An 18,000-nucleotide genomic window follows, 5' to 3' on the forward strand; every position below is an offset into this window, starting at 1 on the left:
ACTATTCTTTGTTACAGATAACATAATGCTCTTGTTCAGTGAGCGAACTGTGTTCGTAGGAGAGACACATTCCAAGACCTGCTATCTTCTAGTTTCCATTTGTGAGCTAGAGGTCAGCTCGATCTAAAGGGGCCCAGTAAGGGGGCCGTGAAAGAGTATAATTCATGCCTGTCTATTTCTATAGTTTCTGCGGTCTCAGCGAGACCAGCTGGCACCTGGCTTGGTGATTAAATGCGCCTCTGCTCGCCTTCAAGGACTCGTGAGGGAGGAAAACAATGTATTTCTGTCTCGGCCTATGTCTCATATGTAACTTGTGGCCTTGCTCTGTGCTGGAGCAGAACGGAATTACATTCATTTTTTGCAAAGCGTTTGAACAGAAAAGCAAGAGAAAGCAAAATGGCAAAATGGTGGATTCTGGGTCATTAAAAATGGATGCTCTATGGTTATACAGACGAGTCTGTTCTGGTGTTGCTGGCTATATAATGCGGTTGGTTTTAGGCCAAAATAATATATAATCTATGCTATGGTATGGTGTTTTTCTAGACTAACTGTTGGGCAGCTATTGTGATGTTGAAGGGAACTTGCTCCAGGAGGGCCAGCAAGAGGTCCCCTAAGAGTACGTTCACATTTGCTTGCGGTTGTGTCAGAGGGGAGGCGGGTAAATCATATCCTTACGAACACTCTAGATGCTGCGGAGACAGCAGGGAGCACTCTGGCCCAAGGTACCCTTTTGAAGAGGCACGCATGGTTAAAGAACTCTGGGTTCAAGCCAGAAAAGCAAGCGTCTCATCAGCAAACCGGTGAAGGAATATAACCTGTTTTGTAAAGCTGTAGATGAGGTGCTAGAAACTGTGAAAAAAAGAACATGAGACTTTGAAAACTTTAAACCAGATAACTCAAAGGCCCTTTCAGCAGCGAGGTGGGAGTTCACGCCGATCTTACCCACGTTCCCCATGCAACCAATAGGGAACGGGTAACACATGGTCCTCAGAACAGGGGTCAGCTGCCTCAAACCAGTATCTGCCTAGAGGACAGCACCGTGGCAAAGGGGTCGCAGTGCCACCCCTAGAGGCTCCTCAGCCTCCAATCAGAAATGACTCGCAGATCCAGGTCCCCTCCCATGCCTCCCCGGTCGGGGGACGGATAACATCATTCTTACACGCATGGGAAGGGATTGCCACAGACCAGTGGGTGCTCAAGACAGTCGGCTAAGGTTATTGCATAGAGTTCAGCCGGCCACCTCGAGCCAGGTGTCTGACACCAGATCACCTGAAAATCCTGCTGCAAGAGGTCGAGATCCTGCAGGAAAAGTGCACAATTGAAGTCGTCCCTACAGGTGAACGAGGTTATTTATTCAGTGTACTTCCTTGTACCCAAAAAGGATCTCACCATGCGCCCTGTGCTAGACTTGTGCCCAGCGAACAAATTTGATAACGCTGCAAGAGGTAATCTCTCTACGAACACTAACACGGGGGGTGGAGATTACATGGCAACATTGGACATTCATATTTTTATGTTGCCGGCACACAGAAAATACCGAAGGTTCATGATAGCGAACAAACACTCCGTTCAAGGGCCTTCTCTTGCCTCAGCCCCAAGGGTCTTTACAAAGGTGCTGACAGTAGCAGCAGCTCACCTGCGCAGGCAATCCATCCCAGTTTGTTACCTCGACGACTGGCTCATAACAGGGGATTGATACGGAACATGCCTGTCAAACACCCAAAGGATGATGGACCCACTCATCAGTCTGGTAATCTGCATAAACGAGAAGTAGTCAAGCCTAGGCCCCAGCCAAGTCGAGCAATTTCTAGGGGCCCTAATTCCGACAGAAGACTGCCTCGTCTTCCCCTCCAACGAGAGGTTTCAAAACATGCTGTTTCAAATCCCTCAATATGTAGCCAGTCGAGAGGGGAAAGCAAAGCCATGCAACTGTTGGGAATGATGGCATTCTGCATTTATTTGGTTCCTCATGCACGTTTGCGCATACGCAAGAGTGACTCATTAGCCAGTGGTGTCAGGCCAGCGGACAATGGAGCGATCTAGTGGTTGTCTCGGCAGCCATCGTTCTCTCTGCAGTGGTGGTGGAGGAAAAACCCCTCTTGAAGGGGGAAGATCTTCATCACCCCCGCAGTAGAAGCCACTCTCACTAAGGACACATCACTGACGGGTTGGGGGCTCGCCTTCAGCAGACTTTGCACAGCGTTTGGTCCCCAGCAGTAGCATCCAATCACATAAACCTGTTGGAGCTGTTGGCGGTGTTCAAGGCTATGAAGGCTTTTCAGACACAGTTGCAGGGAAAGACAGTACTGGTTCTCGCGGACAGCACCACAGCTTTGGGCACACACTCCAGGGCTGTCCAAACTGTCCCAGAACATTTGGAAGTGGACTCTCAAACACAAGATGTTGTTCCTGCCTCAACACGTTCCAGGGGAACTCAATCTTCTGGCAGATGTGCTCAGCAGAGACTTCCCTCTACCCACACATTATGAATGCCGACTACACAAATACATAGTCTCAGTTTTCTCAGAATGGGGCTTCCCAGAGATCGACTTGTTCGCAACTCTGGAGAACTCACAATGAACCAGAACACGCCTCCAGGTACCCTTAGAACTGCTCCAAGGACAACGGTCTCTGGGTGACATGGTAAGAGAAATTTGTTTATGCTCTCCTGCCTCCCAAAAGCCCCTCCTCCCCCAACTCCCTGACTCAACAAGATAGTGCACTAGATGCAACAGGAACCAGTTACCATGATATTGGTGACCCCAAGGTGGGCCCACCAGCCCTGGTACTCCCATTTGATGGAGATGTCTATCTCATTTCCAATGAAACTGCCTTGCCCCATACATCATGCTATCGCAGGATATAGAGGAAACACTTCATCCATGCCTGAAAACTCTCAATTTGGTGGCCTGGCTCCTGAGATAGTTTGGCACCTCCAACTTCCGCAGAGATACATGGACATACTTTGAGAAGCAAGAAGGCCTAACACCTGACATTGCTACTCCAATAAGTGGAAATGCTTCGTCATCTGGTATCCAAGAGCATCAATCCCATAGACTGCTCTCCTACTCATATTGTATTATACCAAGCTCCCCTTCATGACTCAGGTCTGGTTTTTTTATTCCCTGAAAGTTCACATAGCTGCACTTTCGGCCTATACCAGGTCCCTGCAGAAAGTGTTGTGGTGGAAGATCCCAGTAATCCAGGCTTTCATGGAAGGGGTTAAGAGACTTCATCCCCCCCATTTCAAGCCCAGCTGCCAGATGGGACCTACATGTGGTACTAACCAGACTTATGGGATCTTAACCAATGCATAAGGCTAGCCTTAAAGCACTCACCTACATGACCGCCTTCCTGGTGGCAGTCTAAGAAGAATTGGTAAGCTACAGGCCCTTTCAGTTCTAGACCTATTTGTCACTATCCACAAAGACGAGGTGGTCTTGCGCACACACCACGGTTTGCGCCCAAATTTATTTCAAAGTTCCATGTGAACCAATCAATAGAACTACCCACTTTTTTCCAGAACAACACTAACGTGGCAGAAAGTAGCCTACACACACTGGATGTGCGCAGGACAGTCCTATATTACTTCGAAAAAACGAGACCACTAAGAAAAACAAACCAGTTTTTCGGCTCAGTGGCAGCTGGTAGAGAAGGGGACCCTGTCTCTAAATCGTCCATCTCTAAGTGGATTGTCAATTGCATCACACACTGTTGCTCTTGCCAAGAGCTATACATATGTTGGTTTCGTCATTGACCAACATCTAGTGCCCAAACTGATAGTTATGGTTGGGGTACGTAGGTGCAATAAGATAATGTGCAGTATAGCATGGTGGATTTTCCTTGACACACCTGGCGTCAATCTAAAAGATGAAAATCATTCCCAAACTTTTATAAGGGGTGGAGAGAGAAAGCTAAGCAAATTGGAGGGTTACTGCATCAAGGCTACATTTAATTCCTATACTTGCTTGTCTGTTGAATTTCATTAGTATTTGTTCTGCTAAGACTTTCAAACGTTTTCAACTATTGTGATATTATTGGCAGCTGGACCATGCTGAAAATGACATACTTGTTGCATCCCTGCTAGCAGAGGGGACAAAGTGGGAAAGGTACTTTAAAAAATCAAAATCTACTTGTGCCGAGATCTTGAATGATGGTCGGTTATGGTGCAATCATCTGATTCTATATTGATTAGGCTCCATAGGCCCCAATTTCAAAAAGACTGTACAATTCCTAGTTGAGATTGATAGAGAACAAAACTGGATGCATTTTGCCTCTAAATCGGTCAGTAGAACCTATAAAAGTGGTATCGCACTGCTTCTCAGCAACCTGCTTTGTATTTATTAGTTGCCCAGCAAACACATCATTACTGAAAGCATGCGAGTCAAATTGAACCTAGTTTGATACATTGGCTGTTTATTGAAGGTAGATAATCTGTTGACGGGGATGAACATTGCAGGTTATGTGAGCTTGGAGTTGTGGAGTCAGCAAAGCACCTACTTTGCTCTTGCACGGCCTTAACTGCACTCGGATCTAAAGCACTTCTGGCCTCGTGGGGTTGGGGAATTATTTTTAGTCCAAGACCCATTATAGAGTTATTATTTAAAAAGCAACAATTTTCTTCTAATATGTCATCTCTCGAAACTGTGGTTAAAGTTTTCACTCGCAAATGGCGATGGATAATTGGACTGGGGCAAGCTCCTACTTTGCATTCCACTTCAGCAATTATCTATTTCCTACAACCAGTGGCAGTGGAGTGACGGGCAACGTAAACGTATTCGCCAACATTTCTGTGCCATTTTCCTAGGGCCCAACTGTATATCTTTCTCTCCAGCTCTGACTTTCTCTTTTTCTTTCTTTTTCAATTTTTCTCTCTCAACTTCTGATCCCCGGTCAGTACCTACCTGACTGCATCACACGCATGCTCGAGGACCTCCAGCAGCTACCTCTTCCGACCTGTATCCAGTTTAAGTGCCTGTGCATGACTTATCGCTGTTTCTCTCTGCCTGCATGTCTTTTTTTATTGCTTTGTTTCTCTCTGCCTGTCGTTTTTGCTGTATTTATCGCTGGCTGTCTCTTTCCTGTTTTTTTTGCTCTCCTGCGCATCTCTTCTGTTCTCAGCCTGCATGTCTTGCTTTCCTGCACCGATCTTTCTCCTGTCTTGTTTATCCCAAGCTCCACCTGTGTCTGATCTCTGCTCGCTGTCTTCTCCCCTCCCCTCCACTCCCTTTCCTTGGAACAGCAGCAGGTCACTCTGTGGCGGGGGTGAGTGTAAAGATGCAGGTATTGAACAGGATGGGGGACTTTGGGGGATTTTGCCAGGTTTCTCTCTGCCGTATCATGAGGCTGGCATCATGGGAGGGAGTCTCTTGATGATATGAAGGCGGATTAGGAGTGTCTTTCTTAGCTCCACGTCTGCCCTTCTTGGTCTCTAGCTACTCCCCTCTTTTCTCGCTCCTCTACCCATTTTTCCTTTTCCCCGCTCTGACTCTCCTCACGTCGTTGTTACTCTCTCCCTCTTCATGTGTCAGTCTCTTTTCCTCCTCTGCCTCCCTCTTTGACTCTGTCCTTTTCTCCATGTTTCTGTCTCTGCATCTTTAATACCCCTCACTTGCTCTCTGTCCTCATTATTGCTCTTTCTGTCTCTAATCTGTGCAAGATTTCCTTATTGCTAACCGACGTTGTCGGTCTCTTCTTTATGCAGTTGTACTTTTCCCTAGTCTCGACTTTCTCTTCCCCTCCTCTCTGCCTCTCCTCTCTACAGATCTCTTGTACCCGCCTCGCTGTTTCCTCGCTGCCCGTTTCTCTTCTGTGTTCCTCTCCCCTTGTTGTCTGTCCCACATTGCCTTTCTTTCCTTTCTTGGTCTCTCCTCTTAACTGCATTGCTGCATTCTTCTCATTCTCGCTTCAGTCCCCCTTACCTCCCTCCCTGTCTCTCTTCCCTCTTTTTCTGTCTTCTGCCTCCCTCTTTCCCCACTGTCTGCTTCCTTTGTCTGTTTCTTCACCCTTACTGCACCTGAAGACCCCTGCTGGCCCGAGATGTAGTTAACTGATGGAGATGTGCAATGAGTAAGTGTAGAGAACTGTGGAGGGGTGCAGAGTTCTCCCCAACTTTCTTGAACTTCAGGGTCACTTTGGTTTTCATTTAAGAATCAAGGCACTGTCAGTGAGGGAGAGGACAAGTAGCCACTGGACTGACTTCATTACTCATCGCACAATCCGTCAGTGGCTCTCAATCCAGTGGCTACTTGTCCTCTCCCTCGTTTGAAAACGCTCCTACTACTTCCTGCAAATATGTAAGCTAACCAACTGTGGTGTGACGGGGAAAGTCCAGGGAGGAGAGCTCAGACGTAATGAAGGAGGTGATCAATGAAGGTCTCAGAACTGTGGTTAATTAGGGCGTACAAAACATTACTGCCCTTCACAATTGTAGTGCTCGCTTTTTACATCCACCTACAATGTACATGTTAAGAACTATAGATCATTCTGCTTCACTTTCAGGGACAATGATCTCAGATCACTGTAATGTGTATTCTATTGGTGGAGTTTTGGTGCACATCGGTTTGCGACGTGTCATTCCCTGCACTTATTTCACAAATGGGGGCGAGCCACTTTTGCGCGTGTCAAGTAGCCTGCCGCTTGAAATTTTGCATCCTTTGCTAATAGCTGTCCTGGTATTTAATGAAAAACAATCCTGCCAAGTAAACAGAAGTCCTCTCAACTGAATTTACAGCCTAAATTATTCTTCTTGCATTTCTATCATAATTATAAATCATTGTGATGCTTAGCATATATGCATTGCCCATAAATGTCTAGGATCCTGTTTTGCAATGATCATTTCTAGCCATTTCTTACTTTGTTTTTTATGTAGTCATCCAATTCTTAAAATGTTTTTAATCTTGTTTTCACATAAACATAGGTTTCTTAATCTTCTATACTTTTTAACGATCTTTGATCCTGATTTAGCCTTAGTTTCCGATCCCCAATTCACTGATCGTATTTTGGATGCGTAGTGTGGCTACAATAAGGGATTAATGTATTTAGAGAGGAAACTACTAATTACCTTTTTTATTTTTTATTTCCTTATACGGTTTGGGAAGGAAACAGTAGATGGTCAATGCTTAACCCAGCTAGATTCTCCTCTTAAATTAGAATAATCCATCCATAATAATTGGAACTAAACCACAATAAGATTATTAAAATAAGCTTTTCAGCGTCTGCTATTCATGTTGAATAGCAGAAGCCAAAAGGCTTAACTTATTGGGAGATATCTGCACTGCCGGTTTCAGTCTTTCGCAAGAAAGGTTTGTTATCCACACAGGTTGTGGTTTAGTTGACTTCAGCTGGAGGCAAATTAATGCATAGTATAATTGCCTGTTTGAGGCTCATATTATTCACCTGTCCAATTGGGAATTTTCCGCCTTTTTGGATGAATGTGGTGAACTTCAGGCTGTGTCACTCAAAGACTTTGTACATGGGCAGAGTGCCCAGAATAATTTTGTTAAATTAAATATTTTCTGTCAAGTCAGCGCGGTGTGACAGTGTACATTCATTATCCATGTTGTATATTTCGACAGTTTACATTGGGTATTTTACCATATTTCAATTTTGGAAAATAGTCTTTCAGGATCATGCTCATATTCAGGGACTTTCTGCATTTATTATTATTAAAATAATGATGAATGAGGATTAGAAGTACCTTTATCCCTACACAATTAAGATAGCTATGTTTTTAGTAAAACAAAGTGTTTACTGTACCGTTACCGTCCCTACTCCTAGCCAGTTTTGTCTTGGCTTCACAGAAATGTTTATCACAGGAAGAGTCCGGCAGACCTTCGGGTAATGTTTGCCAATTTGTGGATACATTCCCCTAACATCCTGAACATGGCCAGAGAGGAATGCTAACAAACTGCCATCTCGTTCTGGTGGCCCTGCAGTAGACACTTGGGCTCCCAATACAATTTCAAATTGCATCCAATTTGACTCATTAAAATCCATTATCAGATATTGACACTTGATTTAGAGAATGAATTAACATGGAAATACTCTGAATTGACATCTGTTTATCATAGTCATACATTGTAGACCTTTTGAACTGCATCTGATGAAGGGATTTTGTTTCCCGAAATGCGTTCTGCTGCTAACTTATGAATATAAACAATTTGCACAAAAAAGTATCATTGACGAGTGTCATTTCTAACCTTCTAAAAATTGTATTTGCTACATACATGAATGTCTCAATTAATACCTTTTCTGCATAAATTGACTAATTGTCAAAAATATTGGCTGATCTTAAGTGAAAAGTTGTGCAGAGGACAGGAGTGTCTGATACTTTCGGTCACCATCTGTTTTGCTATTGTTTTTTAAACTGTGTAAGGGTAGAGTGTACTCCTCTGCACCCACGTTTTTCTTCATACATACCCCTTACGTGACTACTTAGATATGCTACTATACGATTTGAATACTTGCCCTGAAATAGCCCACAGATTCTGGCTTTCAGATCTGTTACAGTTGGCCAACCTTCTACTGTGGATATAGTGGTGGGTACTCCCAAATTTTTTGTTTTCGGGGGGTCAAGTCTGTAAAGCAGGGAGAGTGAAGGAAGAGGAAAGAAATAACAGACTGACTACCCCTCTCTTGCGGATCTTGCGACACAACAGGTGCAGGTGCTGGGATACCGATGTCTAACTTACCAGCAAGAACCTTATGGTAGAGACAATTGTTGAGCAAAGACCGTTGAAAGTATATACATCACTTTAATAATTATTAGTAAAATTACATTTATTACAAAAGACATGTGATAATAGGCTTTTTCATATCTCACTCATACCATTCATATTGATTCACTCATTCTGTGGCATTCGGGTTCAACAATTTAGTGTTTCCTTCTGACATATTAGTTGTTGGTAATATGTATGACAGTGGGAAAAAACAAACATGGATTTTCTGAAAGTCGACATATGTTTCGGCCCCTTTCAGTAGTACCATCGTTGTCTACGATGGTCTGAATAGTCAATGATGGGCCATCTTCAGGACAGTGGTGATTTAGTAAGAGCTTACAGTCTTCACCCTTATTCATATGAAAAGCCAAAGCTAAAAAAACAAATTAAACATATATTACATTGTGGAACGGTCTGGTCTCATTTGGTTAGTCTCAAGGTTATGGCTTAATTACTATGCCAGAGGAACAGCACCAACCTGTGGTCGAAAAAATTATTATGGACCGTAGAGAAGAAATTTGATTGTAGAGTATCTTCTATATTCCCTTTATCTATAGCCCTACAGAGAAGGGAACAGAAACAAGGGAAATTGCTGCCTTGTTTAATTACTGCAAAAACGTTTTTTTTGTCGTGTGGCAACTCAGAGCAAACTTACAGTTCCCCCTTAGAGGTGGGTAGAGCTTCAGATTTCTGTGGCTCAGCGACGTATCGTGAGATATCTTCAGGATGAGAATGATAGCATCAGCAATCACACTCGTTATCTCTAAAAAGAAGGAGGAAAGGGAGAACGGTGTTCATTGAACTACCTTACTATGCTTATATCGCAACAGCCCCAATTTTTAAATCAAATTGTAATGCCCGGGCTTCGAATGAGGATGCAGTGTTATCGAAGTAAAAAACTGAAGGTGGTGATCATATTACACCCTTTCTATTGCATTGCCTCTAGAGTGCCTAAACTGCCTATAGGGTAGTGTGGTAAAATCTTGTACAACCGGATGCTGTGCGCGGTGTAACCTCACGAGGTTCATGCCTCACCTTTCATTCGCTACTTATTTTTAAAAGAGTTATTCCACGCCGATGGTACATGTTAGAGCGATACATCGTTATTACTTAGGCAGCATCTGCTAATATGTGAATGAATCGCACTGGCTCGAGGAAGAGGTTAAGTCTTGTTAAGGGGAGGGTTACATATTACATACCCAGGCGCTTTGCACGGTATAACGGAGAGTAATTACAGGTGTTAATGCTGGGGATCGCGTAGGTAAACGAACTCGGCGGGCCGTGTGATACCTTGTCTATGGCATTAATGCCTAGCCTTTAACTCATTATTTTTTCTAGAGGGCTACTGCTCCTCACCTGTATTATTCGTTAGAGCGTTATTGCAGCGTTGTTGTTCGAACGGCGTCTCCTGGCTTGTAAAAAAGTCACATTTACAAAAGGGAGGGGCTGGATCTTTTTAAAGGATCACGTGTTGCCGGAAAGGAAGTTGTTGACATGGGGCTTCGGCGCTAATGAAGAGGCCATATGTAAAGGTGCAGCATATTGCTTGTTCGCTGCATATTCCAGAGGACCTGGAACAAGCCGGCAATAGTGACACGGACTACAGTGTAGCTTTTATTTGAAGTGTCCAAGGCTGAATAAAGTTTCTGTTTTATATTCAATTTTACGAGGCTTTTAGTATTAATAAAAAGGACGACTTATACAATGTCAGATACTGAAGATGGAAAGGTAAAATGGGGCGTGCTCATGATATTAACTCTTTAGAGGAAGGCACTCCATTCGACAGCTGTATTTAAACCATTTTGGACTGTTCTTAGGTTATAAATCCATTTTTGTTCCGCTTGAGTTAAGATTTTATCTTTATCTCCATTGCGACGTGAAATTTTTATAACCTGGATGACACACCATAAAAAGTCTGTGCATTTATGATGATTTTCAGAAAAATGGGCTACTAATGGTTTATTTTCAACTGCATTGCGAATACACGATTTATGCTCATTAATCCGTTTGCGGACAGGTCTTTTTGTTTTGCCTATGTATACCATATCGCATGGGCATTTGATGGCATATACTACCCATGGTGTTAAACAATTGGTAAACTCTGTTAATTGGATAGTGTGGTGACACAACGTGATTTGTTTGAGAGTATTGGTTTGTGCACACACTGAGCAATGGCCACATCGATGGTGGCCCATTAAAGGCGGGAGGCCCCACAGAGAAGTTTGTGCAAATTTCTTAGATTTGGCAGGTTGGTACGAATGCACCAAGTTGTCTTTGATGTTTGGTTGTCTTTTGAAGGCAAACCTCGGGATAGGGGGATTGAAGTCTTCTGTGTAGATCATCTTCCAATGTTTACGTATAATCTTTCTGTAGGTGTTACTGATCGGACTATATGTACTTACGCAGGTTATCTTATCCTCTTGATGTTTTTGTACTGATTCTAGCGTACTAGAGCGATTGGTATGTAACACTCGTTTGTATGCTCTCTGTATCGTTTTGTGGGGGTAGCCTCTCTCTTTGAGTCTTAACTTGAGACTCTTAGCGTGTATTTTATATTGTTGTACATTTGTACAGTTTCTGCGGATACGCAGAAACTGACCATATGGTAAACTCTCTTTCAAACTGAGAGGATGGAAGCTTGTGTAATTTAACAGAGTGTTTCTATCGGTGGGTTTTCTGTATAGAACCGTTTCAACAGAACCATCTGTGGTTTTGTGTATTTCCAAGTCTAAAAACGGTATTTTGTACGGGTCTGTATGAATTGTAAATTGAATGTGAGAGTTCTGAGAGTTCAACCACCGATGAAATGAAGTTAGTTGCTCTGAGGTACCACTCCATATTAGACAAATATCGTCGATGTATCGCAGCCAATTTTTTATATAGTTTTGAAAAGGATTATGAGGGCTGTAAATGGATTGTTGTTCTAGATTATCCATGTACAGATTTGCCAGGTCTGGGGCAAAAGTGGCTCCCATACTTGTGCCTTTCAATTGGTTGAAAAAACGGTCTTTGTATAGAAAAAAGTTCTCTGTTAGGGCTAACCTAATACATTCCAAAATGAATGCAGTTGGAACTTGGTTGATGGTCTCAGTGCGTCTCTCTAAGTATTCAGCCATCACCTTGAGACAATCCTCTTGTGGGATGCTGGTGTACAAGCTCACCACATCCAACGTTACTAGAATATCTGTTGGATCTAAGTGAATGTTTTCTAGCATTTTGATCATACTTGTTGAATCTTTTACGTATGATTTCATTTTGGGGACAAACGGTCTCAGAAACCAGTCAGAATACATTGACAATGGTTCCAAGATGGAATTTATGGCTGCTACAATTGGTCTGCCTGGGGGTTGTGTTTCATGCTTATGAATTTTAGGAAGTAGATAGAAGACCGGAATAGTAGGATGTTGATTAACCAAGAATTCTTGTTCTTCAAGGTCTATCCAGTTTTCTTCCAGGGCATACTTCATAAGACTATTGATTTCCTCTTGTAGCCGAGGTGTTGGATCCGCTGGAAGTTCTCTATATGAAGAGGTGTCATTAAGATGTTTCATTATTTCGATCTCATAGAGTTCTTTGGTCCACAGCACTATGCCCCCGCCTTTGTCCGCTGGTTTGATTATTAGGTTCTCGTTGGATTTAAGGGCTCTTAGTGCTTCTCTTTCCGCCTTTGATAGGTTGTTTTTGGCAAGACTTTGATTGTTGATCGCTTTTTGAATTTCCCAGGAAATCTTTTGTTCGAAAGCTATTATCGCTGGACTAACCATCGCGTTAGTTGGTACAAATTTCGAAGGGGTTCTGAGGCCCGTAGTCGATGGTGCTTTCGGGATCAAAGTTTTATTTCTGAAAAAGTATTTTAGACGTATCAGTCTGTAAAATTTCTGTAGTTCAACTTCTGTCTCAAAGGGTTTAGCTTGTGTTGTTGGAACAAACGATAACCCTTTTGATAAGACACTTATTTCAGTGGGGGAAAGGTCATGTGAGGACAAGTTATAGATGGGGATTACCAGGTTTGTCCTGGAGGTGGCCAGTTCCTGGTGTTCATTCGGGAAGGGCCTTGGGGTTTGTTGCGTGCACGTTGTCCTTTTCCCCGAAAAAATTGCTGTGGGGGCGGACCTGTGGAGCCCTGTTGCCCGGAATCTGATTCGCTGCTTGTGGATGTATTTGATGAGTTGGAAGAGTTCACAAAGGGTCGTCTTCTATTGCCCTTATTATAGGGTCTCCCCTGGCTCGCTTTCTGAATGTCATCATAGTAGGACTCCGTCAGGTACGGGTAGGTTTTAGTCTCCTTATATTGTTCCACGTCTTTTTTTAGTTTCCAGATTTTTTTGTCAAGGATTGTTTTCTTAAAAATCGTCATCTCTTCTTCGATTTTGGCTAAAGTTTCTTCAGACTTTTTATGGTGTGTCATCCAGGTTATAAAAATTTCACGTCGCAATGGAGATAAAGATAAAATCTTAACTCAAGCGGAACAAAAATGGATTTATAACCTAAGAACAGTCCAAAATGGTTTAAATACAGCTGTCGAATGGAGTGCCTTCCTCTAAAGAGTTAATATCATGAGCACGCCCCATTTTACCTTTCCATCTTCAGTATCTGACATTGTATAAGTCGTCCTTTTTATTAATACTAAAAGCCTCGTAAAATTGAATATAAAACAGAAACTTTATTCAGCCTTGGACACTTCAAATAAAAGCTACACTGTAGTCCGTGTCACTATTGCCGGCTTGTTCCAGGTCCTCTGGAATATGCAGCGAACAAGCAATATGCTGCACCTTTACATATGGCCTCTTCATTAGCGCCGAAGCCCCATGTCAACAACTTCCTTTCCGGCAACACGTGATCCTTTAAAAAGATCCAGCCCCTCCCTTTTGTAAATGTGACTTTTTTACAAGCCAGGAGACGCCGTTCGAACAACAACGCTGCAATAACGCTCTAACGAATAATACAGGTGAGGAGCAGTAGCCCTCTAGAAAAAATAATGAGTTAAAGGCTAGGCATTAATGCCATAGACAAGGTATCACACGGCCCGCCGAGTTCGTTTACCTACGCGATCCCCAGCATTAACACCTGTAATTACTCTCCGTTATACCGTGCAAAGCGCCTGGGTATGTAATATGTAACCCTCCCCTTAACAAGACTTAACCTCTTCCTCGAGCCAGTGCGATTCATTCACATATTAGCAGATGCTGCCTAAGTAATAACGATGTATCGCTCTAACATGTACCATCGGCGTGGAATAACTCTTTTAAAAATAAGTAGCGAATGAAAGGTGAGGCATGAACCTCGTGAGGTTACACCGCGCACAGCATCCGGTTGTACAAGATTTTACCACACTACCCTATAGGCAGTTTAGGCACTCTAGAGGCAATGCAATAGAAAGGGTGTAATATGATCACCACCTTCAGTTTTTTACTTCGATAACACTGCATCCTCATTCGAAGCCCGGGCATTACAATTTGATTTAAAAATTGGGGCTGTTGCGATATAAGCATAGTAAGGTAGTTCAATGAACACCGTTCTCCCTTTCCTCCTTCTTTTTAGAGATAACGAGTGTGATTGCTGATGCTATCATTCTCATCCTGAAGATATCTCACGATACGTCGCTGAGCCACAGAAATCTGAAGCTCTACCCACCTCTAAGGGGGAACTGTAAGTTTGCTCTGAGTTGCCACACGACAAAAAAAACGTTTTTGCAGTAATTAAACAAGGCAGCAATTTCCCTTGTTTCTGTTCCCTTCTCTGTAGGGCTATAGATAAAGGGAATATAGAAGATACTCTACAATCAAATTTCTTCTCTACGGTCCATAATAATTTTTTCGACCACAGGTTGGTGCTGTTCCTCTGGCATAGTAATTAAGCCATAACCTTGAGACTAACCAAATGAGACCAGACCGTTCCACAATGTAATATATGTTTAATTTGTGTTTTTTTAGCTTTGGCTTTTCATATGAATAAGGGTGAAGACTGTAAGCTCTTACTAAATCACCACTGTCCTGAAGATGGCCCATCATTGACTATTCAGACCATCGTAGACAACGATGGTACTACTGAAAGGGGCCGAAACATATGTCGACTTTCAGAAAATCCATGTTTGTTTTTTCCCACTGTCATACATATTACCAACAACTAATATGTCAGAAGGAAACACTAAATTGTTGAACCCGAATGCCACAGAATGAGTGAATCAATATGAATGGTATGAGTGAGATATGAAAAAGCCTATTATCACATGTCTTTTGTAATAAATGTAATTTTACTAATAATTATTAAAGTGATGTATATACTTTCAACGGTCTTTGCTCAACAATTGTCTCTACCATAAGGTTCTTGCTGGTAAGTTAGACATCAGTATCCCAGCACCTGCACCTGTTGTGTCGCAAGATCCGCAAGAGAGGGGTAGTCAGTCTGTTATTTCTTTCCTCAACCTTCTACTGTGGACTCTTCCAGTATTAGAGTCTTCTCATTCAAGAGGTGGGTGTGTTGATTCTTCCTGTCTTTCGAACCTGACCTGCTCTAGAAATTCTTTATTGGATGAAAATGTGATGCCTGAAAGGCGACAAGGAAATGGCCATCTAGACCGCAGTATACTACAGAGTGGACAGGTTTCTGCTACTGGTGTCTTTCGAGGTACATTTATGTGCTGGAGTTTCTCCTTCACAGCGTAGTAAGCCGCTTTCAGTACCAAACTGGATTCCTGACCTACGTATTTGTGTTCAGTTGGGGGCGGTATGAATTCCGTGGCTCACTTTACTCCCTCTGAAACCCAGTTCTTAAGAGTGGCTTCTGTGGATTCTCGAATACACCCTTAAATTAGACCTCCACACCTCTCCTGAAATAGGAGTAAGTCTCATCTCCAAGGCAAAAGTAATTTTAACCAATGCTTTCCGCCTACTTGGGACCTGTAACTTGGAAAGCAGCCTTTCTTCTGCTGGTGACTTCAGTTGAGATTGCCTCATTCCACCTCTGTTCCCCGAAGAATTCTATCTCATTACCACCTCCCTTTTTTGTTGAATGTGATGAGTTCCATTTGAACTAGATTTCTCTGAGTCTTTTACCTTATCATGTCTGACCAGTTGGTTTCTACACAACTGGACCTCAGCAGAGGGCTCGCTTAAATCAAAAGAAAACAAAGTCCATCAGCCTTTTCTCGCCATCACCTTTTGGGTCTTGTACCCTCGGACTGAGGCCTTCAGGGCGACAATAGCGTTGCCTTGTCTTTACTTTCTAGGATCAAGCCAACCTTGGAATATTATCTGCCTAAAAGTGTCTATTGGTATCCAGTGATGTTACCGAAAAGGTAATGACGAAAAACAATTTTTAACCAATCATTATCGTAAAAATACCAATTTATTTTCAATATATATGGGGGAGCGGAAGGGGGTTACATTATGGTTATAAACAAAGGGAACACAGCGCTTGGGAGGGGGGACCCCCTCCAGATAAAATGTGTATATTTTTTTTCGGTATATATGTATAGTTAAAAAAAATAAAAAGAAATTGCTTGGTTAATAGCACATGGAACCGTATCTTATCACAAATAATCATGTCTGCTTCTGAGGCATACCAAAGGCATGTGCCTCTAGAGTACATTTGTGAAAGGAAACGTGGTTCACCCAAATGAATTCTTCGAGCCCAACTTGTGGGAAGCCAGCTCCAGTGTGCATGACCTGTTTGGGCAAGCAGTTCTGAAGAACATTTTTAGTTAACCGAAGTATTAACTCTTGCGCAATTTTTAGCCTTCTTCCCATATTTGTAGTATGCTTTGCAATCCATGTTTTTGGTATGGCAGAGAGGGGGACTGGGATGTACCAGTAAGTGAGTTACTCACTGTAGCGCCTACTGCTCTTCTTGTTCATAGTCTTCAATCTTCCATATGGCCCTCACTACATTCCTACTAAGTCTTGTGTTCCTATAATGATAAAAAGAATGATATTGGTTGTTGGAACATTTGTGCAGGAAGTGCCATGCAAGATGCACAGACGTGCATGCACAATTTTGTTTTATAATTATTATAATGTGGTCACTGACTGGAGATGAGTAGTCATTCTTTTCGTCTGTGCTTGCAATGTTGCTAGAAGGTGCTGGAGGAGAAGGGAAAGAACATGTAGTTTTGCTGTAGATCTTCTCTTTCGAAGAGTGACTTAAAAGGGTTTAATTTGCTTTCTTGTGCACTCTTAATGGAAACGGGATATCGGGCATGTTTCCCGTGTGGCACATTAATGCAATCAGGAGTGGTTTAATTCATTGTGTACTAATGAGAAAATTGACAGGTTTTTAATGTTTTTTTCCAGTTCAATGCTTTGGAAATAAATGCATTGATGCCTTATTTTTGACCCTCCTTTTTTCAGTGCACAAGAAACCCCTTCAAGAAGTTGAAATTGCTGCCATCACCCATGGGGCTCTCCAGGGCTTGGCTTACTTACATTCCCACAACATGATTCACAGGTAAGGCAAGCAAGAAAAACTGTTCTTCATCCCAATATGCTTTCTAAAGCTGATTTTAAACAGATTAAATTAGAACTGATATTTCCTCAGCTTAACACAGATAATTGGAAATCATGTATTATATTTTGAGATGAACTGGAGTTTGTCGCAGCACTTTCTTTCTCACCTTAAGAACTGGATCACACATGGGAATGGCACAGGAATGTAGAAGTTGTCATATGTAGGAGTAGCTGACTCCGAGGGATGTAACATGGTACATAACTTAGCCTGATAGGACCCAGGCATAGGTGCAACGATTCACCTACAGTCTTTGCCAGTGCTGAATTGCAGAGCACTTGCGAAAAATCCATAGCATCTCCAGCATTGGATCTTTTCATATTCACATGCTCTAATAAGACATCACGGTGGAAAGACTGGTATTCCTCAAAGGGTTTTAAGGGGTGTGTGTACTCAATATTTGCAATAAAAAGAGTAAAACGAGTAGCCATCCACCAGGTTTTCTGCCATTTTTCCTCAACCATTGAAGCTGGTGATCATCGGCTCTGGAGGCTGCTTTAGATTATATTTGCAGGTCCTTTTCTCAGAAGTTGTCTCAAGGTTCTTAATACTATATATAATTTACGTACTAAATAATCTTCAAATTGAATTATAAAACAATGACTGCAACTTAGCGCTGGAAACACAGCGGTGGGTTCCTGTTCGGGCCTACTACTGTTCATATAGCTGAACTTGATTACACCCACCGCTCACGCCTCTTCAGACAATGTCTGTGGAAATGATCGGTGAGAGAATGAGCCAGCTACGTCAAAGTATCTTTAAGGTTAGGGAAAGCGTG

The 18,000-nt window shown here is 42.6% G+C and overlaps 1 protein-coding gene across 4 annotated transcripts in view; it reads left to right on the plus strand.

Moving 5' to 3' along the window:
- The window catches only part of LOC138581009 (serine/threonine-protein kinase TAO2), a 1,567,916-nt gene that overhangs the window by 560,746 nt on the left and 989,170 nt on the right, over positions 1 to 18,000 (plus strand). For all 4 annotated transcript variants that reach the window (XM_069652009.1, XM_069652012.1, XM_069652010.1 and 1 more), the window contains exon 6: positions 17,069 to 17,165. In XM_069652009.1, coding sequence (XP_069508110.1) covers positions 17,069 to 17,165 — 97 coding nt within the window. The remainder of the gene's footprint in view (positions 1 to 17,068; positions 17,166 to 18,000) is intronic.

The sequence above is a fragment of the Ambystoma mexicanum genome, chromosome 3p, assembly GCF_040938575.1.
Source record: "Ambystoma mexicanum isolate Mex_15411 chromosome 3p, UKY_AmexF1_1, whole genome shotgun sequence".
Taxonomy (NCBI): Eukaryota; Metazoa; Chordata; class Amphibia; order Caudata; family Ambystomatidae; genus Ambystoma; species Ambystoma mexicanum.